This window comes from Bos grunniens, chromosome 11, assembly GCF_055505025.1.
Source record: "Bos grunniens cultivar Pamir isolate PY7600 chromosome 11, Bosgru_T2T1.0, whole genome shotgun sequence".
In the NCBI taxonomy this organism is placed as follows: Eukaryota; Metazoa; Chordata; class Mammalia; order Artiodactyla; family Bovidae; genus Bos; species Bos grunniens.
This window is the reverse complement of record NC_141175.1, coordinates 34,706,150-34,731,240: the sequence shown is the minus strand read 5'-3', so window position 1 is coordinate 34,731,240 and position 25,091 is coordinate 34,706,150. Positions and strand designations below refer to the sequence as shown.

General features: G+C 56.0%; 1 protein-coding gene across 1 annotated transcript in view; it reads left to right on the top strand.

Annotated features, from left to right (window-relative positions):
- The window catches only part of OTOF (otoferlin), an 89,630-nt gene that overhangs the window by 56,973 nt on the left and 7,566 nt on the right, over positions 1 to 25,091 (top strand). The window contains exons 9-38 of the mRNA XM_086325940.1: positions 1,187 to 1,318; positions 4,523 to 4,585; positions 5,014 to 5,098; positions 6,215 to 6,374; positions 7,163 to 7,349; positions 7,770 to 7,956; positions 10,636 to 10,859; positions 11,300 to 11,408; positions 11,889 to 12,069; positions 12,193 to 12,313; positions 13,115 to 13,215; positions 13,309 to 13,399; positions 13,562 to 13,678; positions 13,907 to 14,573; positions 14,682 to 14,806; positions 15,205 to 15,339; positions 16,014 to 16,175; positions 16,389 to 16,508; positions 16,956 to 17,117; positions 17,230 to 17,392; positions 17,920 to 17,990; positions 19,433 to 19,462; positions 19,885 to 20,016; positions 21,633 to 21,699; positions 22,393 to 22,529; positions 22,637 to 22,771; positions 23,167 to 23,304; positions 23,599 to 23,726; positions 23,843 to 24,013; positions 24,654 to 24,814. Of these exons, the coding sequence (XP_086182066.1) occupies positions 1,187 to 1,318; positions 4,523 to 4,585; positions 5,014 to 5,098; positions 6,215 to 6,374; positions 7,163 to 7,349; positions 7,770 to 7,956; positions 10,636 to 10,859; positions 11,300 to 11,408; positions 11,889 to 12,069; positions 12,193 to 12,313; positions 13,115 to 13,215; positions 13,309 to 13,399; positions 13,562 to 13,678; positions 13,907 to 14,573; positions 14,682 to 14,806; positions 15,205 to 15,339; positions 16,014 to 16,175; positions 16,389 to 16,508; positions 16,956 to 17,117; positions 17,230 to 17,392; positions 17,920 to 17,990; positions 19,433 to 19,462; positions 19,885 to 20,016; positions 21,633 to 21,699; positions 22,393 to 22,529; positions 22,637 to 22,771; positions 23,167 to 23,304; positions 23,599 to 23,726; positions 23,843 to 24,013; positions 24,654 to 24,814 (4,462 nt within the window). The remainder of the gene's footprint in view (positions 1 to 1,186; positions 1,319 to 4,522; positions 4,586 to 5,013; positions 5,099 to 6,214; positions 6,375 to 7,162; positions 7,350 to 7,769; positions 7,957 to 10,635; positions 10,860 to 11,299; positions 11,409 to 11,888; positions 12,070 to 12,192; positions 12,314 to 13,114; positions 13,216 to 13,308; positions 13,400 to 13,561; positions 13,679 to 13,906; positions 14,574 to 14,681; positions 14,807 to 15,204; positions 15,340 to 16,013; positions 16,176 to 16,388; positions 16,509 to 16,955; positions 17,118 to 17,229; positions 17,393 to 17,919; positions 17,991 to 19,432; positions 19,463 to 19,884; positions 20,017 to 21,632; positions 21,700 to 22,392; positions 22,530 to 22,636; positions 22,772 to 23,166; positions 23,305 to 23,598; positions 23,727 to 23,842; positions 24,014 to 24,653; positions 24,815 to 25,091) is intronic.

The following is a 25,091-nucleotide window of genomic DNA, read 5'->3' as shown; positions in this document are numbered from 1 at the left end:
GAGTTCACGAGAACTATGCACACGTGCATACATACTCACACGTCTCTCTCTCTGTTCAGTTCAGTTCAGTCCAGTTGCTCAGTCGTGTCTGACTCTGCGAACCCATGAACCGCAGCACACCAGGCCTCCCTGTCCATCACCAACTCCCGGAGTCCGCCCAAACCCATGTCCATTGTGTCAGTGATGCCGTCCAACCATCTCATCCTCTGTCATGCCCTTCTCCTCCTGCCTTCAATGTTTCCCAGCATCAGGGTCTTTTCAAATGAGTCAGCTCTTCGCATCAGGTGGCCAGAGTATTGGAGTTTCAGCTTCAACATCAGTCCCTCCAATGAACACCCAGGACTGATCTCCTTTAGGATGGACTGGTTGTATCTCCTTGCAGTCCAAGGGACTCTCAAGAGTCTTCTCCAACACCACAGTATATGTAAATATTTGTCGAATGGATGAACAACTGAAAAATGACTTCCTAGTATAGAAGTATGATTCCAGAGAGGTGGACACCACTGAAAAAATACAGACTGCACACAACATACAAGTATCAAGACCAAAAAAAAAGTGTGCTCCAGCTGGGCACCAAAGCCTTACTGGGCACTCAAAGAAATTAAAAGAAGGGAAACCAGGAATATGGAAAGGGGCCAAATTCCAGAAATTAAAAAAAAAGAGATATCAGAGGCTTGCAGGACTCAAATGAAAAGTGCTGGAGTAGAAAACTAAATGCATGTTAATGGAGACTTAGAAAGCTTAATTTTTGAGTGCACAGAATCTTGGGGGGTGGGAGTGGGTTTGCAGCCCTCTGTGCGGCAGGGCCACTGATGCCAGTGAAAACTCTTGGAATCATCTGGGAGCTTTAAAAATACAGATGCTGGACAGCACTCCTCCATCCCCTCCCAAGATTGGGTTGAGTTGGTCTGGAGTGTGGTATGGGGGCCTCAGGGTCTTTAACCACCAACGCCCCCCCCCGCCTCCTTCCCCTCCCCCTCCCCCTGGTAATTCTGGTGCACACCTACTTAGAGGTGATCCAGTTCACTCCCTTCTTTATAAATGAGGGCACTGAGGCTTGGTGGGGAACGACCCAGGATCACCAGCAGATTCAGCAGTGCTCAGACTGGTACCAGCCAGGCTCTGACTCCTGAAAAACCCAAGTTCACAGGCCTTCCTTCTCATTTACCCTCTTTCCTGCCCGCAGGTCAGCATCACAGTCATCGAGGCTCGGCAGCTGGTGGGCTTGAACATGGACCCCGTGGTGTGTGTGGAGGTGGGCGATGACAAGAAGTACACCTCCATGAAGGAGTCCACTAACTGCCCCTACTATAATGAGGTCAGCCCTGGGGCCCGGGGTGGGGAAGAGTCCTCCAAACTGTGGCAGAGCCTGGGCCCCGGCCCCATAGGGCCAATAGGAGAAGCTGGGACTCAAGAGTCACACAGGGCTACCAGCCGGGTGACCTTGGTCCACCTGTTACAACCCCCAGCATGCTGAGTGCCACGCCCTCTGACCCTGGTCTGGCCGGGGTCCACCCTGTGAAAGGAACCCGGCCTCTGTCCTCCCTAGTGCTGCTCCCACCAGTGCCAGTGAGTGAACCTCACACCTTGTGAGGCCTGGTCCCAGGTCCTTCCCCAGCCAGAGCCCTGGGGCAGGGCAGCCTCCTTCCAGCCCTGGCCCATGGGGGGACTAGAACCATTAATGAGTGCTTGCTGTGTGCGGGGCTCTCTTCTAAATGCTTTAGGTGCTTCATCTCTTCTGACTCTCACACTATCAGAAGTTGTCAGCATCAAACCCGTTTTATATAAGGGACATTGAGGCTCCTGGAGAAAGACCTGGCCCAGGTGCCAAGTGCCAGAGTCAAGTTCTGCGTGTGCATGCTTTCTGCTCAGCTGCCATCCTGGGTGCCTGAATCTCTGCGAGGCCCTTCCAGACCACTGGCCATGACGCTTGGGGAGTGGGAGGGGAAAGGCCTGGTCTCCACTGCTGTTCATTGCAGCTGTCTGAGGCCACATTGAGGTTACAGAATCTCAGAGACCTTCTAATTCAGTCTCTCCACCTTACAGAGGAGACTGAGGCCACTCTATGAAAAGGGCTGAGATCACAGAGAGTATTATAGACAGAGCAGGGTCCAGACTGTTCTGCTTCCACCCACTGGGCTCTGTCATCTCGGATGGCCACCCCACCCCACCGGACACAGCCTCTGAGTCTGGGCTCCAGGGAGGGGCCCATCTTAATCAGCTATGGTGAAGCATACCCCTCAGATACCTGAGCACACACCAGCCTAACCCAAAAGTCACTGACCTGGCCACTGTGGCCCTCCCTTTCTGGGAGGGGCCTCCAGGCTGCTTCTCAGTGGCTCCAGGCAATGAGCTGTGCCAGGCTGGTCCTAGTGAGGCATGGGCATCCCTCATCTCAGTGTCCATCCTGGGTGTGGTGAGGGTCTGCTTCTCAGAGGTGGGGGCATCTCTCTGGAAACTGTGGGAGGCCCCAGCGGGGCACCTGCAGGAGTAAAACCCAGGCCTGTCTCTGCCCTTCACAGGGACCCAGCCTGAGGCCAGGCCTGACTGAAATCTCCTAAGCAATCAGAGAGAAGCCCCACTCTCATAGCTGGTTTCCCGCAGGTCCCAGGCTGGGGACACTGCTGTTCAGGACCCCCTCGGCCCCATGTGACATCCTTCCCAGGAGTCAGGAAACTCAGGCTCGACATCTCTGACCTTAGGTCAGGACACATCCCTGACTGGAAAACCTCTGGCTTAGATAAGGTCTATTTTTCCCTAACAGATATGGAGACAGGGCCCCCACAGTCTTCCACGGTTATATGATAGTGGTGGAGGCCTGTCTGGCTGACTGGAGAGCTCACCTTGCACCAGGTCCGTGCACCTCATGTTTCATTCAAGTGGCTTCCTCCTTCCAAGGAAACAGAACTGATCTCCCCACTTGGTGGCTCCTCAGAAAACTCCTACTCACTTTGCAGGGCCCAGCTCAAATGTCCTTCCCTGTACTCTCTAGGTTAGAGGTCAGGGCATTCCCCTCTGTTTGACAATAACATCCCTGAATTCCATTCGGTCCTTCATATCCAACCCAGGAGGCTCCTGATCTCCTGCATCACTGTAGCCCACTCCAGGGCCTGCCTTGTACTTGAAGGGTTTTGGTAACACTTTTCTGAATGGATATTTATCCAAAAGATGAAACAGAGATACACGGCCTCTGCTCTGTGCCAGGCTCATGACTGGCAACATGGGAGCTGCAAACAGGATACCTCCTAATTCCAGCCTAGAAACCATTTTCCAAGCTCTGTATTTATATCTGGGGCTTCCCAGGTGGCGCAGTGGTAAAGAATCCACCTGCCTATGCAGGAGATGCAGGAGACATGGGTTCAATACCTGGGTCAGGAAGATCCCCTGGAGAAGGAAATGACAACCCACTCCAGTATTCTTGCCTGGAGAATCCAATGGACAGAGGAGCTTGGCGGACTATAGTCCATAGGGTCGCAAAAGAGTCGGACACCACTTAGCAACTAAACAGCAAGTCTTAGTTGCAGTACTCAGGATCTCTAGTTGTGGCATGTGGGATCTAGTTCCCTGACCAATGATAAAACCCAGGCCCCTTGCATTGGGAGCATAGAGTCTAGCCACTGGATCCCCAGGGAAGTTCCTTGACCCAGGTCATCATATTTAGATTCACAATCACGCCTCCCAGCAATGACAAGACCGCTGTCCCAGAGCGGTTCCACTTGGAGGCCCTGGTTCATTATCCCCCCATCACAGAGGTGAAAACTGAGATTCTGAAAAGGAAGCGATTGGCCCAACAGTGAAAGCTCAGGCTTTGTGGCTCTAAAACTGCACTTTTACCCACAGTGATCTAGTGTGAGCCCCCAGCAACACGAACAGATTCTCCTCATTTACTCCAAGCACTTCAACATTTCTTCTGTCTCCCTGCCCATGAGTTCACCAAAGCAGCAGGCTTTCTGCTCAGTGCCTGCACTCTAGTCCCCAGGGCCTGCACCCCGAGGCCAGGAGACGTGGGCAGGCACAGCACCATGAGTGGCAGCTCCCAGCTGGAGAGGACCGATCATGCCCACAGCATTTGTGTTTATAGCAGATTAAGTTCATCAGCTCTCAGTTCTAAGTCTCAGCTTACTTTACATTTTAACACCTCCAAACTTGGGGGGCATCTTCTAGGCAGCCTTGTGGTTTAATGGTGATGTCTATGGGACCTACACAATTACAGTGTATCTTACAGTATCTTATATGTATCTCATCAAACCTCATAATGAGACTCTACGTGGGGGGTGTCATTACGTCCATTTGACAGCTCGGGATGCTAAGGTTCAGAACAATGAGTTGCTCAGGGTCACATGACTGCTCACTGCCCCTGAGAGCTGTGGTCAGGGGGACTAGTGGTTGCCCCTTCTACTTATCCAAACTTCGGGGCTCAGGGGGCACGGGCCAGTGCAGACCGGCAATGCCAGGACAGAGGGGCCTGGCACTGAGCCTCAGCCTGCCGAGTGACAGCAGGCCTGGGTCTTTCCCCGTCTAGTACTTCGTCTTTGACTTCCACGTCTCTCCTGATGTCATGTTTGACAAGATCATCAAGATCTCGGTGAGTGGGGAGCAGTGCCCAGCAGGTGGGGCTCTTAGCTCAAACTGTACTTTAGTGCAGCCTTGAAAAGGGCATCCTCTCTGGGCAGGCCAGCCATAGGACGGCACAGCCATAAAAAGATGCACAGCCAGCCAAGCAGGGCACAGGCTGGAGTTGGGCCCCTCTCACTCCCTTAGCCACATCATTCTGTGCAGTGTACAACATGCTCACATGTACCTGGAAGCCAGCAAAACACTGGCGAGGCAGAAGGGGCTGATGCTAAGCCTCAGACAGATACCCCTGCCCTGCCAGACACCCTCCTGCTTGACCTGAAACTCACTTCCCCATAAAGAGTTGGGGGGAGGGTGCCCTCTATCAGTCAGCCCTTCCCTGCCCCACGGCCTCAGCCCCATCCCACCTGATCGACGGCTGGTGGTTCTGCCCGGAAGGTGATTCACTCCAAGAACCTGCTGCGCAGTGGCACCCTGGTGGGGTCCTTCAAAATGGACGTGGGAACCGTGTACTCCCAGCCGGGTGAGTAGCTGCATGGCTGGGTCAGTATTGGTGCACACAGCTCCAGGAGCACGGGTCATACATGCAGCCCCTAACACATCTCACAGAAGCAAATGGGGACAGAGCCTTGCTGGGAACAGGTGTGAACTGTAGTTGAAATTGAAAGAGGAGTGGGGGGAAGAGGAAAGTTATGAGTCCAGGAGATTCCAGGGCCCACACAAAATCAGAGGACAATGTGCCCTTTGTATAGGCTGTGCTCGCAGTCAACCTGAAGGGGCAGACCCATCCTAGATTAGCCTCCTCCTCTGATATCTGGTCTTTCCTCCACCCTGTCCTGGGTCCTAGGAGCTTTGGGGGGACACTACTTGTCCCTGTCTCTAGGAGGCTTTTGGTCTGCAATTGGAGACAGACAGTAAGTAGATAGTCACAGGAAATAGGAGATGTACATATGGAAAGGGGCCAGGATCAGCTCTTCTGAGGAAGTCAAGGAAGGCTGCATGGAAGAGGAGACGCACCAACAAAAGGATTAGAAGTTTGAATAGGGAGCCAGAGGGTTGGGGCGTGGAACAGAAAGGATGGGTGCATCCAAGATAAAAGTACAGCAGCCACAGAGCCTTGGGGGTGTGAAACAGCAATCTGAACTATTCAGAGAGGGGTCAACAGCTATGCCTGGCAGGAGCACAGGGGAAGGGTAGGATGAACACTGGGGGCTAGGGAGAGCTGCATCAGGAGGCCCCACAGGGGATGCTAAGGTCGGCAGTCTTTCCCCCAAGCACTGGGGAGCCTCAGGTGGGTTTGAAATGGGGAGTGAGAGAGGGAGGGCCTCTTTAAGGGCTTTGTCTGGCAGCCGTGTGGAGATTGGCTGAAGGGGTTGGGGACAGGAGGGCTGCAGGCCAAGAAACCAGTCAGGACATTCCTCCATCTGAAGCCATACCACACATCTGGGGGCATGGCCAGAGCTGGGACCTTGCCTCGGCCACCCTTACTCGGGGACCTCTGCCTCCCGGGTCCTGAGGCAGGCAGCACTGTGGCCCCAGGGCCCCAGGACCTGATGACCTGGCCTCCACGGCCTGTCCCAAGGGTGGGTGCAGCCCTGAGTAGGGCCAGCCGGGCAGCCCCCACTTCTTGCCCCCACAGAGCACCAGTTCCACCACAAGTGGGCCGTCCTGTCCGACCCTGACGACATCTCCGCGGGACTGAAGGGCTACGTGAAGTGCGATGTCGCTGTGGTGGGCAAGGGCGACAACATTAAGACTCCCCACAAGGCCAACGAGACGGATGAGGATGACATTGAGGGGTGAGCTCCCACCCCCGCCCCGCCCCTGGAGATCTGGCCCAACTCTTCCTGGGGTGCAAAGGGAACCCCCAGGGTGGACTTGGCCCAGAGACCTCACCTTCCATCTCCCTTATCCGCCCGCCCAGATGGCCCTGCTCTCCCTGGAAGGACTGAGGCCAGGGCCAGCCTCAGTGTCTGGGGACTCTCCTCATGGGGCAGAAAGGACTGGGGGAGAGTCGAGAGTGACAGTCATTTGACATGCACGCTGCCGACTATGAGAAACTTGGGGAAAAAGTGTGGATTCCCAGAGCTGCGAGGCCTTGAGTCTACACCCAGTAGAGCAAAGGGATTTTGTTTTCTGAAGCAATTCCAGGGAGTTGCCAGGGGCTTTTCAGAAATATTCTGGAACCTTGTCTGGATTCAGTGGTAAAAATCCAGGATCCAGTGGATCATGCCTTCCTTGAGCCAGGGAGAGAGAAAGAGACCACTGGTGAGGTTTTTGCGTAGAAGACAAAAGATGTGACACAAAGTACTCATATATTTTCATCTGTTTGAGCCTTATCGTATCCAAGGGAGGTGCATGTTATTATTCCCATCTTAAAGCTGAGGAAACTGAGGCTTAGGGAGATGGGGAGATTTGCCCAGGATCCCACAAGAGAGCGGGTGCCCTGCACTCCGGTGTCTTCAGTTCTGCTATGGACCTTCTCAGCCGTCCTTCACCTGTGGTCCTGGGCCCCAGAGGCATGGGGATGTCGGGGCAGGAGTCGGCCAGGTGTGGCCACCACAGCCCTAGCTGTTCATGCCGGCAGGAACTTGCTGCTCCCCGAAGGGGTGCCCCCTGAACGCCAGTGGGCCCGGTTCTATGTGAAGATCTACCGAGCAGAGGGGCTGCCCCGCATGAACACGAGCCTCATGGCCAATGTGAAGAAGGCGTTCACTGGCGAGAACAAGGATCTGGTCGACCCCTATGTGCAAGTCTTCTTTGCCGGCCAGAAGGTATCGGGGTGCAGGAAGCTGGGAGTGGGGTGAGGTGCAAGGGACTGGGCGTGGGGTCCTGGGGATGAACATGAGGCAAAATCAGAAGCCACGAGGCTAGCCTTTGATCACCTTGGCGCGTCACCTCGAGAAGTAGGGAGAGAGAGATGAGGGAGTACAGCTCAGAGGGGCTGGGCTGGGGCCAGGCTGGGCCTTAGGGACTTCCCCCCGCCCCCAGGTCACCAAGCACTGAGGGTGGGGGGCACTGGGAGGGAGAAGGGCTAGAGAGACTGGGATGGAGAAGAGGATGGAGATAAGTACACACACGTACACACACACACCCCACATGCACACTCGTAACACATACACACACACAGACACAGACGCACATGTGCATACTCAGGCAGGTACACGAATCTGACTCTCTCTCCCTCCCACCAGGGCAAGACTTCAGTGCAGAAAAGCAGCTACGAGCCACTGTGGAATGAGCAGGTGGTCTTCACAGACCTGTTTCCCCCACTCTGCAAGCGCATGAAGGTGCAAATCCGGGACTCGGACAAGGTCAATGACGTGGCCATCGGCACCCACTTCATTGACCTGCGCAAGATTTCCAACGATGGAGACAAAGGTCAGCAGCTGGGGACTGGAGGTGGGACTTGGGGCTAAAGGGAGTGGGTAAAGGAGACCCCTCCACACACATGCGCGCGCGCACACACACACACACACACCACCACCACCACCACACCACCGGCTCTGTCCCACACCTCGGACTTAAAGGTGCCACCGGCCTTCATCAGCAGCCCTTGCCTCCAGGGAAGGGTAAAGACTCGTGGTCACGTCTGCACAGAGCTGCCTGGACCCACTGAGCCAGGCTGCCTGGATTTGAACTCCAACTCTGACAGCTAGAAGTTGCATGATCTTTGTACCTGTTTTGTCATCTGTAAAATGAAAATAATAGTAATTATATACATATTATAGGGGTGTGTGTGTGTGTGTGCACATGCGCACACATTCAGTCACTCCAGTCGTGTCTGACTCTTTGCAACCCATGGACTGTAGCCCATTTGTGCTTGTGGAATTTTCCAGGCACGAATACTGGAGTGGGTTGCCATTTCCTACTCCAGGGGATATTCCTGACCCAGGGATGGAAGCCACATCCCTTGCGTCTCCTGTATTGGCAGGCAGATTCTTTACCACTGCACCACCTGCGAAGCCCATGTATGTGTGCACCACCGCCATAGTACCTATCTACTGACTTGTAGGACCAGAGTATTGAGCTGGTACCAGGGATACAGGGCAAGGGAGGGATCCATCCTGTTCTCACGATGTTCCCTGGGGATGAGGGAGACGGGTGTGCTACCAAATGCTCAAAACCTGAGACAGAAGGCACAAAAGCCACAGATTGTATGGTTCCGTTTGTATGAAAAGTCTAGAGGAAGCAAATACATAGAGGCAGAAAGCAGATGAGCGGTTGCCAGGAGGTGGAAAGAGGAGGGGATTGGGACAGACTATTGAGAGGTATGAGGTTTCCCGAGGTGGGTGAAATGTCCTGGATGGTTGCACAATGCAGTGAATGCACTGAAGACCACTGAAATGCGTCCTATAAAGTGGTGAATTTTAAGTATGTCTCAGTTTTTTAAATGCTATATTTTTTATAAACTGTGGGTGCTATATTTTTTATAAACTGTGGGCTTTCCTGGTAGCTCAGACGGTAAACAATGAGCTCCTGCAATTCAGGAGACCCGGGTTCAATCCCTGGGTCAGGAAAATTCCCTGGAGAAGGGAATGCTACCCACTCCAATATTCTTGCCTGGAGGATTCTATGGACAGAGGAGCCTGTCAGGCTACAGTCCATGGGGTCACAGAGTCAGATACAACTCTGACTAGTTTTTTTATAAACTAAGCAAAACAAAAACAAAACGCATAAGGCAGAATTGGATCCATGCTACATATGAGACACAACAAATCCTAATGGGAGAAAAAATAGTTGGGACTAGGAATTGGGGCAGAAAGCAAAAAAGAACTAAAGAGCCTCTTGATGAAAGTGAAAGAGGAGAGTGAAAAATCTGGCTTAAAACTCAGCATTCAAAAAACCAAGATCATGGCATCTGGTCCCATCACTGCATGGCAAATAGATGGGGAAACAATGGAAACAGTGACAGACTTTATTTTGGGGGTTCCAAAATCACTTCAGATGGTGACTGCAGTCATGAAATTAAAAGATGCTTGCTCCTTGGAAGAAAAGCTAAGACAAACCTAGACAGCATGTTAAAAAGCAGAGACATTACTTTGCCAACAAAGGTCCGTCTAGTCAAAGCTATGGTTTCTCCAGTAGTCATGTATGGATGTGAGAGTTGGACTATAAAGAAAGCTGAGCACCGAATAATTGACGCTTTTGAACTGTCATGTTGGAGAAGACTCTTGAGAGTCCCTTGGACTGCAAGGAGATCCAACCAGTCCATCCTAAAGGAAATCAGTCCTGAATATTCATTGGAAGGACTGATGCTGAAGCTGAAACTCCAATACTTTGGCCACCTGATGCGAAGAACGGACTCGTTGGAAAAGACCCTGATGCTGGGAAAGATTGAAGGCAGGAGGAGAAGGGGATGACAGAGGATGAGACGGTTGGATGGCATCACCAACTCAATGGATATGAGTTTGAGCAAGCTCCGGCAGTTGGTGATGGACAGGGAAGCCTGGTATGCTGCAGTCCATGGGGTCGCAAAGAGTAGGACATGACTGAGTGTCAGAACTGAACTGAGTAATTGTGGGGAGGGGCACTTCATGGAGGAAGAGCATTTAACAGGTAGAGACAGAGAGACAGAGACAGAGAACCTCTCCTTTGGAGAGGAAAGGAGGGGTGTGCAAAAGCAAGTGACACCCCGGTGGAACGCAGGTCTGCACAGACAGCAAAGGGCTGGAAGGCCTTGCTGGGGAGCTAAGAAGGTGGGTTTGTCCTCTAGGAAGATCGTAGGCCACCCTGCAACAGGTACTAGAAAGCAGGGACCATGACTTCGCTCCACAGAAATGGATATGTGTGTATGTGGAGCCCCACCGCCAGCTCAAGCTCCCGCAGAGAATAAACAAACACACGGAAGTGCCCCAGAAGTGAGAGGGCCGCCCCACAGCCGCCCACAAACAGCAGACGCGGCTCGCCCCGCAGCCCCCTGTGAGCCCCACAGCTGCAGGCCCTCTGCTGCCTCAGACATTTCCCTCAGCTCAGCAGCCAGGAGGTGCAGGCCAGGAGCCCCCAAAACAGGTCCCTCCACCTGAGCGAGCTCTTGACCCCCTGCACCCCTGCCCACAGGCTTCCTGCCCACGCTGGGCCCCGCCTGGGTGAACATGTACGGCTCCACACGCAATTACACGCTGCTAGACGAGCATCAGGACCTGAACGAGGGCCTGGGGGAGGGTGTGTCCTTCCGTGCCCGCCTCATGCTGGGCCTGGCGGTGGAGATCCTGGACACCTCCAACCCTGAGATCACCAGCTCCACTGAGGTGCAGGTGGAGCAGGCCACGCCCATCTCCGAGGTGAGGCCCCGGGGGGCTGCGTTCCCCTCCAGAGCCCCCCCAACTCTGCTCAGCACCCCTTAACTCAATGCAGCCTGGGCCTGGGCTCTGCCAGTGTCCACCCTGCCTGCCTCAGGGGCCCAGACTCCAGGGTGAGGCCTCCCTCCCCAGGAAGTAGCAAGACTTCCATCCCCTCCCACTGCCTGTGCCTGTGCTCTGCCCATCTCTGCTCCTTTCCTAGCCATGGTTGTCCTTGTGCTGGGCAGAGCAGCCTTTCCTGAAGGGACAGGCTGGAGGGCCAAAGGAATTGGGCCTTCAGTGTCTGGCCTCCTAGTTCCACAGCTGGATGGGATGTCCCCCACCACTAGCCCCAAGGGCCTGTCTGGAGACAGAAAGAGGCCTGGCCCCGGCCTCAACATGCTGGTAAGCTTTCAGGGTGGCTTGAACCACCTTCCCCACAGAGCTGCACGGGGAAAATAGAAGAATTCTTTCTATTTGGAGCCTTCCTGGAGGCCTCAATGATCGACCGGAAAAATGGAGACAAGCCCATCACCTTTGAGGTCACCATAGGTGAGAGCTGGGCTCACAGAGGGGTCTTTGGGCCCGGGGACTGCAGAGCGGTAACTGCTGGGCCTGCTGCACAGCTCTCGGGGGAGGGGGACTTTGACCACTTCCCTCGAGTGTCCTCAGGTGCCCACACAGCACACAGTGACTGCACATCACGAGTGTACACACGCCCCACAGGGTGAACCTTAGGGCTCAGCGAATAGGGACATGAGAAGGAGACACATCCTCTCTGCAGAAGGGAGCAAGGCCCCCATAGGACTAGAGAGAAGAGTCCTGCAGGGTCCATGTCTGGGGCTGGACCTTGAGGACATGGCCCCATCCTCTGGCTAGTGTCCTATGGTATCTGAGCTCACACAGAGCCCAGCAGAGATCCCATTCCCTGACTCTTGCTTTTCCCAGCCACAGACCCCCTGGATTGGAGGGCAGGGTGGAGCCAGGTGGGAAAAAGCCTCTAGGCCCTCAGGTGCCCCCTTCTGCCTTCAGGCAACTACGGGAACGAAGTCGATGGGCTGTCACGACCCCAGCGGCCTCGGCCTCGGAAGGAGCCTGGGGATGAGGAGGAAGTCGATCTGATCCAGAACTTGAGTGATGAAGAGACTGACGAGGGTGGGGGCCTGGCCTCGGTCTCCTCCACGCCACCCATGCGGCCCCAGATCACTGACAGGTGAGCCAGGCGGGACAGGGGCTCTGAGAGGCCCTGCCCACTGCCTGCCATCCTCTGGTGGTCTGTCCCCTGCCCGCCTGCCTGGGCACCCAGTCCTCAGTCTCCCACCTGCTCCCACCCCAGGAACTACTTCCATCTGCCCTACCTGGAGCACAAACCCTGCATCTACATCAAGAGCTGGTGGCCTGACCAACGCCGTCGCCTGTACAATGCCAACATCATGGACCACATCGCAGACAAGCTGGTCAGGGCCAGGCCCGGGGTGGGAGGGGAACGGCAGAGGGGGCGTGCTTCTGAGGGCCTCGCCCAGCCTGGACACCACCCCTGCCTCACACAAGGCCTGTCTGCCCAGCAGATTACCATGGGCATCGAGGAGGGACTGCAGAATGGCCCCAGCAGGTCCTGTGCTCCTGTCCCTGCCCCATTCCCAGGAGCAGTCCAGGGTCTGAGGGCTTCCCAGAGTGGAGTCTGGGAATTGTGGCCCATCTAGTCTTGGGTTTCCCTGGAGGCGTCTGGCCAATCCCTCTCTCTCTACCTGCTGCCCCCTTGCATCTGATCCTGGGCTCTGTCCGACCCCTGTGGGTCCACCAGGACCACAGACTCATGACCCAGAGATGGCTTCTTCCTCAGGAACCAAAGAGTCACGAGCATGACAGCTTCCAGGTTCTGAAAACAGAACCTGGAAATTGGTGTTTCTGGGCTTCCCTGGTGGCCCAGAAGGTAAAACGTCTGCTTGCAATGCGGGAGACCAGAGTTCAACCCCTGGGTTGGGAAGATCCCCTGGAGAAGGAAATGGCAACCCACTCCCCTACTCTTGCCTGGAAAATCCCATGGACAGAGGAGCCTGGTAGGCTACATTCCACGGGGTCGCAAAGAGTCGGACACGACTGAGCGACTTCACTTTCACTTTTCTTTATGATGGCGGAGCACTCCAGGGATAGTGCTCATGGGAGGTCCTAGGATACTAGCCCCTCATCCTCTTGATGAAAGAGGGAGATGTTTGGGGAGGCTGAGGGGGGCTGTGGCTCACACTCCTGGTTCACAGGAAGAAGGCCTGAATGATGTGCAGGAGATGATCAAAACGGAGAAGTCGTACCCTGAGCGTCGACTTCGGGGTGTCCTAGAGGAGCTGAGCTCTGGCTGCTAGTGAGTGGAGGGGCTGCCAGTGTGGGGCGGCAATGGGAGGCTGGCAGAGAAGGTGTCATCTCTGCTAAGCCCTGCTCCCACCCCCTACCCCAGCCGCTTCCTCTCCCTCGCGGACAAGGACCAGGGCCACTCATCCCGCACCAGGCTGGACCGGGAGCGTCTCAAGTCCTGCATGCGGGAGCTGGTGAGGACACGGCTGGACCACTCAGGGACAGAGGGAGGGTCTGGAGGTGAAAAGGAAAGCCAAGGTGGGGGAACATCTGTCTCTGAGGTCACGGCCCTCAGGGCCAGCCTCTCCATCATGTGTCACAACCTGAGCCCCGCTTACATCCCCCCCACCTCGCAGGAAAGCATGGGGCAGCAGGCCAAGACCCTGCGGGCACAAGTGAAGCGGCACACGGTGCGCGACAAGCTGAGGCTCTGTCAGAACTTCCTGCAGAAGCTGCGCTTCCTGGCAGACGAGGTGTGCCCTGTGCTGGAGCGCGGTGCCAAACTGGAGCAAGGCGGGAGGGGCTGCATAGGAGGGGGCGGGCCCCTCCGGTTCTGACACGTGTTGAGGGACAGGGCTGACCAAGCCTTGCATCCTGCCCCATGCTCTTCCCACTCCATTGGCGGGAGGAGAAGGAAGGCCCAGTATCCGGTCCCCTCCCTTACGAGGCACACTGGCCTCCCCCACCGGACCCTGTCCCAGCCCCAGCACAGCATCCCTGACGTCTTCATCTGGATGATGAGCAACAACAAGCGCATCGCCTACACCCGGGTGCCCTCCAAGGACCTGCTCTTCTCCATCGTGGAGGAGGAACTAGGCAAGGACTGTGCCAAGGTCAAGACACTCTTCCTCAAGGTGCCGGAAGGGGAATGGATTAGCAGCGGGTGGAGGGGCTGGGGGCTGGGCTACTCTCAAGAGGTCATCTTCCTCTTGGAGGGAGCAGCATCCACACCCCTGGGTCTGCCAGGCCTGAGTGGACAAGATGCTCAGGGAAGAGCTAAAGAGAATAGGAAGGGGGATCCCGCCCTGCCCATCCCCTTCTGTGCTGTGTTTCCCCACTGCACAGCCCAGTGGGATGGCTGCGGTGGGGATGGGCCCCCTCTGACCACAGCTTCTTCAGCTCCCTGCCCCTTCCTCACCCCGAGGGCTCTGGCAGCTGACCCTGAGCCCACCCCCCAGCTGCCAGGGAAGCGGGGCTTCGGCTCGGCAGGCTGGACAGTGCAGGCCAAGCTGGAGCTCTACCTGTGGCTGGGTCTAAGCAAGCAGCGCAAGGACTTCCTGTGTGGCTTGCCCTGCGGCTTCGAGGAGGTCAAGGCAGCCCAGGGCCTGGGCCTACTCTCCTTCCCGCCCATCAGCCTGGTCTACACTAGTGAGTGAGGACTCCCAGGTCTGGGTGGCCCCGGCTCCGAGCCCTCACCCGGGGAGGGCACACTGGCTGGTGACCTGTTCCCCGAGCTTCATCCTGCTCTTCCCACAGAGAAGCAGGCCTTCCAGCTCCGCGCCCACATGTACCAGGCTCGCAGCCTCTTTGCTGCTGACAGCACCGGCCTCTCAGACCCCTTTGCCCGTGTCTTCTTCATCAACCAGAGTCAGTGCACAGAGGTGAGGGCACCGGGGAGGAGCGGGTGGCTCTGACTTTGAGAGCACTGGGGGGCCTGTGAGTTTCTGGGACCTGGAGAAACAGAGCAGCCAGTACCCAGATCCTTAGAGGGAAGGCTTGCAGATAGCTGCAGGACCAGGCCACACTGGTGAAGGCTTTAATCGTAGTTACGTTCAACATAGAAGACAGGGAAGACGTTGGCAGGGGGTGAGGGGGGACGGTCATGAGCAGACCTCATAGCAGCCTTCATTTAAGATTCCCCGAAGAGTCAGAGAACATGGCACTCCTGCCCCCGAGTCCCCTGGAAATGACAGGAGTGACTGGGGGGTGACTCCTGCTCCAGTATCTGCCCACCCACCACCACCCCTACCTGTCACCTGTCTACCCCACCCTGCTGCAGGTACTGAATGAGACCCTGTGCCCCACCTGGGACCAGATGCTGGTGTTCGACAACCTGGAGCTCTACGGTGAAGCTCATGAGCTGCGGGACGATCCCCCTATCATTGTTATCGAAATCTACGACCAGGACACCATGGTATGGGTGGGCTCTGGCACTTGCACTGGCAGCTACCTCCCCAGCCCACCCTCAGAGCCCCTTGGCCAGGGTGCTTGCCAGGAAGCCAGGGGTCTGGGCTGCTGACCAGCCCTTCTGAGAGACCCCAGGTGTCTTCTGCCCTCTCACTGCAGCCTGACCCCTCCTGATGCTGTGGGCCTCTGGGGTCTCAGGGAGAAGACAGGCCAGGGCATCCCTGCCTGCTGCACAGACAGACCAAGCCCAGGCCCAGTCGTGCCAAGAAGGCCTGCTATCCCCAGCCTTCCCCCATCCTAGACCGCCCAACTCCCCCCATCCCTGCATACAGTCATCAGCAGCCTCATAGCTCTCCATGGGTGCTCTGGAGTGAGGGAGTAGAGGATTGGGGTGACCCCTCCAGAGCTGGGGAGCCACTTACTACAAGCCACCCCAGCTACTGGGGAGCCCTGAGTGAGTTCTGGACTAGCACTAGGAGCACCTATTTCTAGATCTGCATCTGCCATTCACTGCCAGCCTGGCCTGGAGCTAGCCTAAGACTTGGTTTCCCCATCTGTAAAATGGGGTGATCACACCTGCAACTACATGGGGCTATGGTGAAGACTGAAAGAGATCCTGGGTATGAAGGTGCCTGGTCAGTTCAGGCATCAAGAGGCCACCTTGGCTGTTTGTCGCGTCAGGGCAAAGCCGACTTCATGGGCCGGACCTTTGCCAAGCCGCTGGTGAAGATGGCCGACGAGGCGTACTGCCCACCCCGCTTCCCGCCCCAGCTGGAGTACTATCAGATCTACCGGGGCAATGCCACGGCCGGGGACCTGCTGGCTGCCTTCGAGCTGCTGCAGGTGGGGCTGTTGGAAAGAGGGGGCTGGGCCAGGGGCCTCTCTCCTCCCCATCCTGCTGTGAGGCTATTGGGACTGAACTGGGGGTGTGGTTCCTGGGGACCTGTGCTGTTTGGCCTTTTCTGTCTCCCTAGATCATGTGGCACCTAACTGGTTGGGGGAGAGAGCCCTCTCCCTGGGCTCACCAGGATATGACACTGTGTCCCCCATCCCCAGATTGGACCAGCAGGGAAGGCCGACCTGCCGCCGATCAACGGCCCAGTGGACATGGACCGAGGTCCCATCATGCCTGTGCCTGTGGGCATCCGACCCGTGCTTAGCAAGTACCGGGTGGAGGTGCGTGAGGGCTCCACCGCCCCTCCCGGCCCTGCCTTGGACAGGCCCTGCCATACTTCCTGGTCCCCCTCACCCTCTCCCCATCAAGGATTGTATGCACACATCACACTGGTGGCATCAAACGCCAGGGGTTCTTCAGCAACCTCAGGCCATGCCTCGTTTTTCAGAAAAAGACACTGAAGTCCCAGGAGGGGAGGTGACTGGCGCAAGGTCACACCCGGGAGCCAGCGGCAGACCCCAGCTCCCTCCCATCCCCTGCCCTTTCTGCACTGATTCACACTGTCCAGGACCTTTCCCGGCCTCCGTCTGCCCCAACACCCACCCTCACCGCCCCCTCAGCCCCTTCAGGACACCCTCCCTCATCAGCTCTCCCAGCCCTGCCCCTCCCGGTGAGTGGCCCCCCACAGCCAGCGCCCCTGATGGAAGTGGCTGTCCCCACACACACAGGTGCTGTTCTGGGGCCTGCGAGACCTGAAGCGAGTAAACCTGGCCCAGGTGGACCGGCCGCGGGTGGACATCGAGTGCGCGGGGAAGGGGGTGCAGTCGTCCCTGATCCACAATTACAAGAAGAACCCCAACTTCAGCACCCTGGTCAAGTGGTTTGAAGTGGTGGGTGCGGGCCCAGGCGTGGTGGGGCAGGGCTGGGCGCAGTGGGTACGGCCAGGGACGGCCAGTGCCTCTGCCCCTTCTCTGAGCTCAGGCTCCCTGCCCCCACCCCCAGGACCTCCCAGAGAACGAGCTCCTGCACCCGCCCTTGAACATCCGCGTGGTGGACTGCCGGGCCTTCGGCCGCTACACCCTGGTCGGCTCCCACGCTGTCAGCTCCCTGCGGCGCTTCATCTACCGACCCCCGGACCGCTCAGCTCCCAACTGGAACACCTCGGGTACGGCCGCTGCCGAGGCCCACGGTGGGGGCTCCAGCTCGCAGTCCAGACCACGTGGTTCCCTCCTGGGGCGTCCCCAGATGGGGTAGGGGAGGCCAGGTCTCCAGGGTGGAGGGGCTGTCCAGGCAGCCCCAAACTAGTGCCAGAAAGGCCAGAGCCCAGGCGTCCTTAGAGGGCCCGAGGGCAGATGGCCTTCTCTGCCTGACCCCAGCGAAGACTCTGCCCCCCGCCACCCACCACGTGCCCTCCACTGTGTCACTGAGCACAGCTCACACTCCTCTCTGGCTTACCTCCTCCCTCTCCTTATGCCCATCTTTTCTCCTCAACTGTCGAATCCCTCTCTCTTCCCCTCGGAAAGCTCCAGAATCAGCTTTAGGCCTCTGGACCTTCCAGCCACTCCCACTCTCACTCTTCCTCCTGCTCCTCCCTGTCTGTCTGTCTGTCTGTCGATCCGTCTCTCTGTCCAGGCAGGCTCCTCCAGGGCCGCCGTGGGCTGTACAGTGGGGGCCCCTCCTCTCGCCTCACAGGGGAGGTCGTAGTGAGCATGGAGCCGGAGGTGCCCGTCAAGAAGCTGGAGACCATGGTGAAGCTGGACGCGGTAAGGTGCCTGGAGACGTGCAATTGCGGGTGACACTTTCCCAAAGCCGGACCACCCCACTCCACCCACCAGACAACACGTTAAGTCACTCCTCCTTCAGTGTGGGGTGGGCCAGGGCTAGCCCTGACTGCGTGTGCACACAGCCCTATCCTAGAGTGTCCAGGAAGGCAAGAATCTCAATTCTGCATGTGTGTATGTGCCATGAACATGCATGCAGTGCACATGTTTGAGAGACAGAGCAGTAACGTGTGAAGGGATAGCCTGACATTATTTTTATTCCAACAAATGACACCACAGGCAAGGACTCCTTGTGTGAACATCAGTGTTCTCTCCAGAGGGTCCGAGTTTTCTTTCTCAGCCTTTTACAAACGACCCTCCCCAGGCCGGGGTTGGGGCAGGAGTTCCAGGTGGGAGTGCCTTTACTCCTCCTGGCTTAGGACTGGGACTGTTGGTCTGCCAAAAGGGGCCCTGTCACCTGGGTGTTCAGATACGGACTTGGAGCCATCAGGAGAGGGTGGGATGGAGGCCGGCCTGGAACAGGTCATCCTGAGTCCAGGCAGGACTGAGAGGGCAGGAGGCAGGCTTACCTCCCCACTGCCTTCTCCAAATCCCATTCCTGACATCGTGTGCTTCTCGCAGCCTGTGGCGTCTCCTAGCTTCTGAGATCTGGGCTGGGGTCCGAGAGGATCCTTCCTCACCCCATGACTCTGGTCCCCAGAGAGTATGGGCCAGTGGCTGAGTTAGCAGAGGGCATATGGCTCATGGAAGAGGCAAGCAGTCAAGGCCTGGTGCCTGGGCTGCAGGGCCGGGATTGGCACCACCAGGGGCTGTGGGGCTAAATCTTGAGATGCCACGTCCCCTCTCAGCTCCCAGCCTCTGAAGCTCCTCCTGGGGGCGGGCAGCTAGTTTCAGGCCATTAGTGAACAAAGAAGACAGCACAGACCTGAGCTTCACCATCGTCCCCATAGGCTCTGGTGGGGCCTTTTTCATTGGGGTCCCCTTCAGCTGTGTAAATGTGTCCACTTACTCATTAAGGCACTTGCCTTTCACCCAGCCAACATTACCAACCTCCAGCTTCATGCCATGTCAACCTCCCCTCTTGACTCTGACTCCCCACTGCTATCATCTGGGAAGTTGACAACTCTCCTGGTGCCCAGTACCCCACCTTGGACTCAGGGGAGCCCTGCAATGAATCATTTTTAAAAGCCCCTAGTAATTCTCATGTGCAGTCAGGTTGGCAAACAACCACCCTGGAAGTTCTGAGGAAACATCTCTGAGGCAGACCTTCCACAGTCCTGGAATTGGCCTTGTGAGCACAGCACTCATGACCCAGGGACCATCCTTGTGTGAGCCCCTCCCTGCACCCTCCCTGGCTGGGCCACTGCCACCACTTTCGGCCTGGTGGCTAAGCCTGTCCTTGTCTCCTTGGTTCCCCTCTGCAGACTTCCGATGCTGTCATCAAGGTGGATGTGGTGAGTGGGGATACCGCTGGGGAGCTCTGGGAAGAGAAGACCCTACACTACATAGGGTATCAGGCCAAGGGTAGCAGCATCAGGGACCAAGCCACCCCACAGCTCCTGATGCTCCAGCCAGCGTAACCCCTCCTAAGAGGCAGAGGGAGAGAGCTGCTTGGGCTGCAAGCCCCTGAGCACCAATCCCACCTTGGCCAGGCTCATGCTGGTGGGTCATGACACTCTGTGGGCCATGGCATCCACTAACATAAAACAAGGTCCTGCCCCTTTCATACTGGTGGCTTCACAGAGCTCCCTGGAACCCAGGGCTTCCCGGGAGCAGATGGTCATAATGGATGGGGGACCCCCATATTGTCCAGGGTTCTGGGAATGGCCAGGGTGCAGGGACATATGCAGGACTCTGGACCTGGCCAACCCTGTAGGCTGAGGAAGAGAAGGAGAGGAAGAAGAAGAAGAAGAAGGGCAGCTCAGATGAGCCGGAGGAGGAGGAGCCAGATGAGAGTATGTTGGACTGGTGGTCCAAGTACTTTGCCTCCATTGATACCATGAAAGAGGTGAGGCCTCCGTCCTAGGCAGGGGGCTGAGGAGGGACTGGGCTGGGAGAGGTGATGCCAACTCCACATCAGACCCTCCTATTCGGCTTCTTTCCTATACCCACCAGAATGGTCTCCCCACTCCATCAATATGAGCTTGGAACAGTCTATCTCACAGCCTTGAAGTTCTAGCTCATCCTTTTCCAGTCTGCCTTCCCAGGCTTGGTTTTCTCAAGTCCTCATTCATTTATTCCACAAATATTCCTTGAGTATATAGGATGATGTACCACCAATGTAGGTGCTACAGGGGTCGAAAAATAAGATGCCAAACCTGCCCTGAGTATTTACTGGACATGCAAAATGCACATGTAAATAGATACAGTACAATGTGATAACAAAGGCAATTTAGTGCCTAGGAGGCAGGGAAAGCCTCACAGAGGAGGTGACCTTTGAGGAAGAGGAGAAACGTGCACTCAGAGGCCAAAAGGAAACAACAACTTCTCGGTAGTACTTGCACATCTATTATCATTTTACATATTATGTTATGTTATTTTACATGTCCTGGTCCCTGCTGCTGTGTGAAATCTTCTTCCCTTGTTGTGCACACACAGGTCTACTGAGTCAGACTGCAAATTCCAGAAAGCTCATTTCTCCCCTTCCTCATTTGTCTCTTGTCCACACTGCCAACCTAGGCACCCAAGACTGACCAACTGACCAGAAGGGACACGTGCTCCTGGTTGTGTTTCCTTGACCAAGCTGATCCAGCCACATCCTCTCCCCAGGCCCTTTCTATGACCTGAGTTGTGTGTGATGTTTACCATTCATATTAGAGCCCAGGCTAAGCTGCTGTAGCAGGTCAGATTGCTATGAACAAGAACGCTGATATGGTGATTCACTGGGGTCGGAGACTGATATACTGCTATCTTGTTACTGGCATCTATATGGTTAGAGATGGCTTACCATCACATCCTAATACCAGTGCACAGGAAGGGTAAAGAGAAGAGGAGGCAGCATACTCCTTTCCTCTTGAGGGCCCAGCCTAGAAGCAGCACATAAGCACATCTACTCACATTGGCTAGAATCTAATCCCATAGCCACACTTAGCTGCAAGGGAGGCTGGGAAATGTGATCTTTAGCTAGGTGACTCTGTGCTAAAAACTTTTAGAGAGCAGAAGTGCAGATAATTGAGGGAAATCTAGTAGTATCTTCTACCACCTTCGGGAGGTTGCCCGTTGTCTCAAGTCTGTTCCTGTAATTTGCATAGGCTGCCACCAGGCAGCAGTGGCACCTTGGATGAATCCAGTGTGTACTGACTGAAGAAAATAAACCATGTTTTCTTATCCAGTTATACTTTTAAAACAACAAAACGTTAAAACTAGGAAACAATGTTAAAGAATACATATTTTTCAATTGTACATAACTGAAAGAATCATAAAACTCCTAAGTACACTTAAGTCATATTTTACACTATAAACTTTTTTAACCCACTTAAGCAGAGCACATGATAAGTTTGAAACCCAGTGGGAAAGAGTTTCTGCTTCTAAAAATTTAAGACTGGTCTGAGACCACAGTGTGGGGTCAACAAACCCTGCCCTAGGAAACCTACCTTCCCTTCTCCTCACCTTATTTTTTGGCAGCAAATTCGACAACAAGAAATCTCAGGAATTGACTTGGAGGAGAAGGAGGAGATGGACAACACTGAAGGTGAGCCTGGAGCCCTGGAACTCTGCTTTCATCTCCCAGCCCATCGTATGAGTGGCTCCTCCACTCATCACACCAGCTGCTTCTCTTTCCCCTTCCCGTGGGTCCTCACAGCTGCAACAGCCCACGGCAGATATCCTCAGGCATCCCTGAGGCCCTTACATAGAGTGGCTTTTACTCTGACCAGTTGAGCAACCACAGTGACGGACAGACATTTAGAGCCTTTGAACATCAGAGCTGGAAGGGACCTCAGAACTCATCCCATTCTGTGTCTTCCAGACCTTTTCCACGGAACACTACGAATGGATTTTCTAAAGGGAAAAGAAGGTTCTGAGGCCAAATTGGTTAAACAGGTCCCTTGGTGCCGGATTCTCAGTGCCTTTAATATACAAATGCTATTATAATAAATCTCTAAAAGAAAGACAGAATAAAATATTTCCCCAACTTATTATATATATATAATTATTATATCATGCATATACATTAGATAGATAGATAGATAAATATCCTTTCTCTTAAAGCATTCCAAGAACACCTACACTTAGTGTTTCACTGAATGCTGTTTGGAAAATGCTAATATAGAACAGTCCTCTTATTAGAGACCAGCAAAGTTAAATTAGTGAAGAGATGAGGTAGGTCTCCAGCCCTGGCTTTCCTACTCAGATCATTTCTGCCTCCTTGTCTATTTCCGGCTAGGCCTGAAGGGGCCGATGAAGGGCAAGGAGAAGGCAAGGGCTGCAAAGGAGGAGAAGAAGAAAAGAACCCAGAGCCTAGGCCCTGGCCAGGGGTCGGAGGCCCCCGAGAAGAGGAAACCCAAGATTGATGAGCTCAAGGTGAGGGTCTGGGAGCAGACCCCACCAGGGTGTGGGGACGTCATGCCCAGGTCAAGACAGAGGCCTGTAGGCCTGCCTCACCTCCCTGATGGCCTGGCTTGGCTCAGGTGTACCCCAAGGAGCTGGAGTCAGAGTTCGACAACTTCGAGGACTGGCTGCACACGTTCAACCTGCTTCGGGGGAAGACGGGGGACGACGAGGATGGCGGGACCGAGGAGGAGCGCATTGTGGGCCGGTTCAAGGTCAGGCGGCAAGTGTGAGCGGGGCCCAGCCCCTAAGACCCAGGCCCTGAGTCCTGAGCCCCCCCACCAGCTCTCCTCCCCACCCCAAGCCTGGGGCTGACAGCCAAGGGGAACTGTCAGCTGCCCCAGTGGGAAAACTATCAGAATACTTGCACGCTGAGTGATAAGGGGGATCTGCCCTGAATCCACTCCCCCACTTCAACCCCCACAGAATTGCCCCCACTCCGGCCACTTCCTCAAAAACCCCTGACTCTCTGTGACCCAGCAACTAAAAGATTAAGGCCCCAAACCCCCGCAGCAGGGTGCAGACCCTCAGTGCTCTGGGCTGTTTTAAATGCTACCCCTGCCTGTGCCCACGGGAGCCTGCACCCTGATCCACACTTGCTGCACCCCAGGGCTCCCTCTGCGTGTACAAAGTGCCACTCCCAGAGGACGTGTCCCGGGAAGCCGGCTACGACCCCACCTACGGCATGTTCCAGGGCATCCCCAGCAATGACCCCATCAACGTGCTGGTCCGGGTCTACGTGGTCCGGGTGAGAGCCCCCTCGCAGCCTCTCTCCCCAGGCTCCCAGTTCTCCTGCCCAAGAGGGGCTGAAGCAACCTCAAACTGATAGCCCCCAACTGGGAGACACCAGGGAGGGCAGCTGGCCTTTTGCCATCCTTTATACAAGCGGAAGCCAAGGCCCAGAGTTGGTCAGGGACTCACCCGGGGTCACACAGCAACTCTCTGGTCCAGTGCTCCTGCCCTTCATTATCATGGGACCCTCGTGGGGTGGGGGAAGATGAGGGTGCAGGCACCCTGCTCAGGAGCGCCCCTCCCATCCCAGGCCACGGACCTGCACCCCGCAGACATCAACGGCAAAGCTGACCCGTACATCGCCATCCGGCTAGGCAAGACTGATATCCGTGACAAGGAGAACTACATCTCCAAGCAGCTCAACCCCGTCTTTGGGAAGTAAGGCCTCCTGGTGCCCCACCTCCACCCTGCCCGGACTTCCCAGCCCAGATGCCCTCCTGCCCCACCCTACCCCACCCCTACCCTCAACCCTTCTCCCAACCCCGCCGCACCAGGTCCTTTGACATCGAAGCCTGCTTCCCCATGGAATCCATGCTGACGGTGGCCGTGTACGACTGGGATCTGGTAGGCACTGATGACCTCATTGGGGAAACCAAGATCGACCTGGAAAACCGCTTCTACAGCAAGCACCGCGCCACCTGCGGCATCGCCCAGACCTACTCCGTGTGCGTGGGGCGGGGTGGGGCAGGGGGGCTGCCTACTGTACCTTGACTTCAAAATCAAGATGCAAACCATGGAATTTGGGAAGGTGGACATATGTTTCTGTCCCAGCCAGGCCTCCACCCCGACAGGCTCTGGGCTCAGCCTTCAGGGGCCAGGACTGCAGGTTCCAAGACAAGGAGAGAGCCAGAGAATTCCAGGACAGAGGAAACAGAGGGAGAGAAAGCGGGCTGGGAGGAGGCAGGAGTGTGCTAGGAAGAGTCCACTGGAGATCTGGCCAGCTGGTGCCACTTCCAGGCTGTGTGACCCTGGGCCAGCCCCTTAACCTCTCTGGTTGTCAGTTTCCTCAGGGAGTCTTTGAAGTTCCAGAGGAGTGGACATAGTCAGGGGGATGGTGCGGCTGCACTCGGGGAGACTGGATGCTCGTCCTTGAGGAGCATGGAGCATGTGGGGCCCGAGCCCAGGGCAGGAGGGATCAGCCTCCAGCAGCCCTCGTGTCTCAGCTGATCCTGGAGCATGAGGCAGGGCTCACTTGCTCACATGGGGCAACAGCCAACCTAAGGAATCTGGCCAGGGCCACTTACTACCTGGGGATGCCCCAGCCACACCCCAAGCCCCACCCAGGCCATGCGTCTCCTCCCACAGACACGGCTACAATATCTGGCGGGACCCTATGAAGCCCAGCCAGATCCTGACCCGCCTCTGCAAGGAGGGCAAAGTGGACGGCCCCCACTTCGGGCCCCCTGGGAGAGTGAAGGTGTCCAACCGCGTCTTCACAGGGCCCTCTGAGATCGAGGACGAGAATGGTAAGGGATGCTGCATGCAGCTATGGGGGTGTCAAGAGGCCATGGAAGGACCCACACATCCTTGTGGTAGGACCACCCCTCTGCTCATCACCGCAGCGTCCCCCTTCTGTCCGCTCAGCCTCTGCCCTTCCTCCCCATCCCACACCGCACTTGCCCACTTGTCCCCTTTCTCTTCCTCTCAGCCTCCCTGTGGGGTAGGAAGGTTCTTCCCCATTCTACAGATGAGGAAAACGAGACCCAAAGGGTTTCAGTGACTTGCCCAAGGTCACTCAGCTTT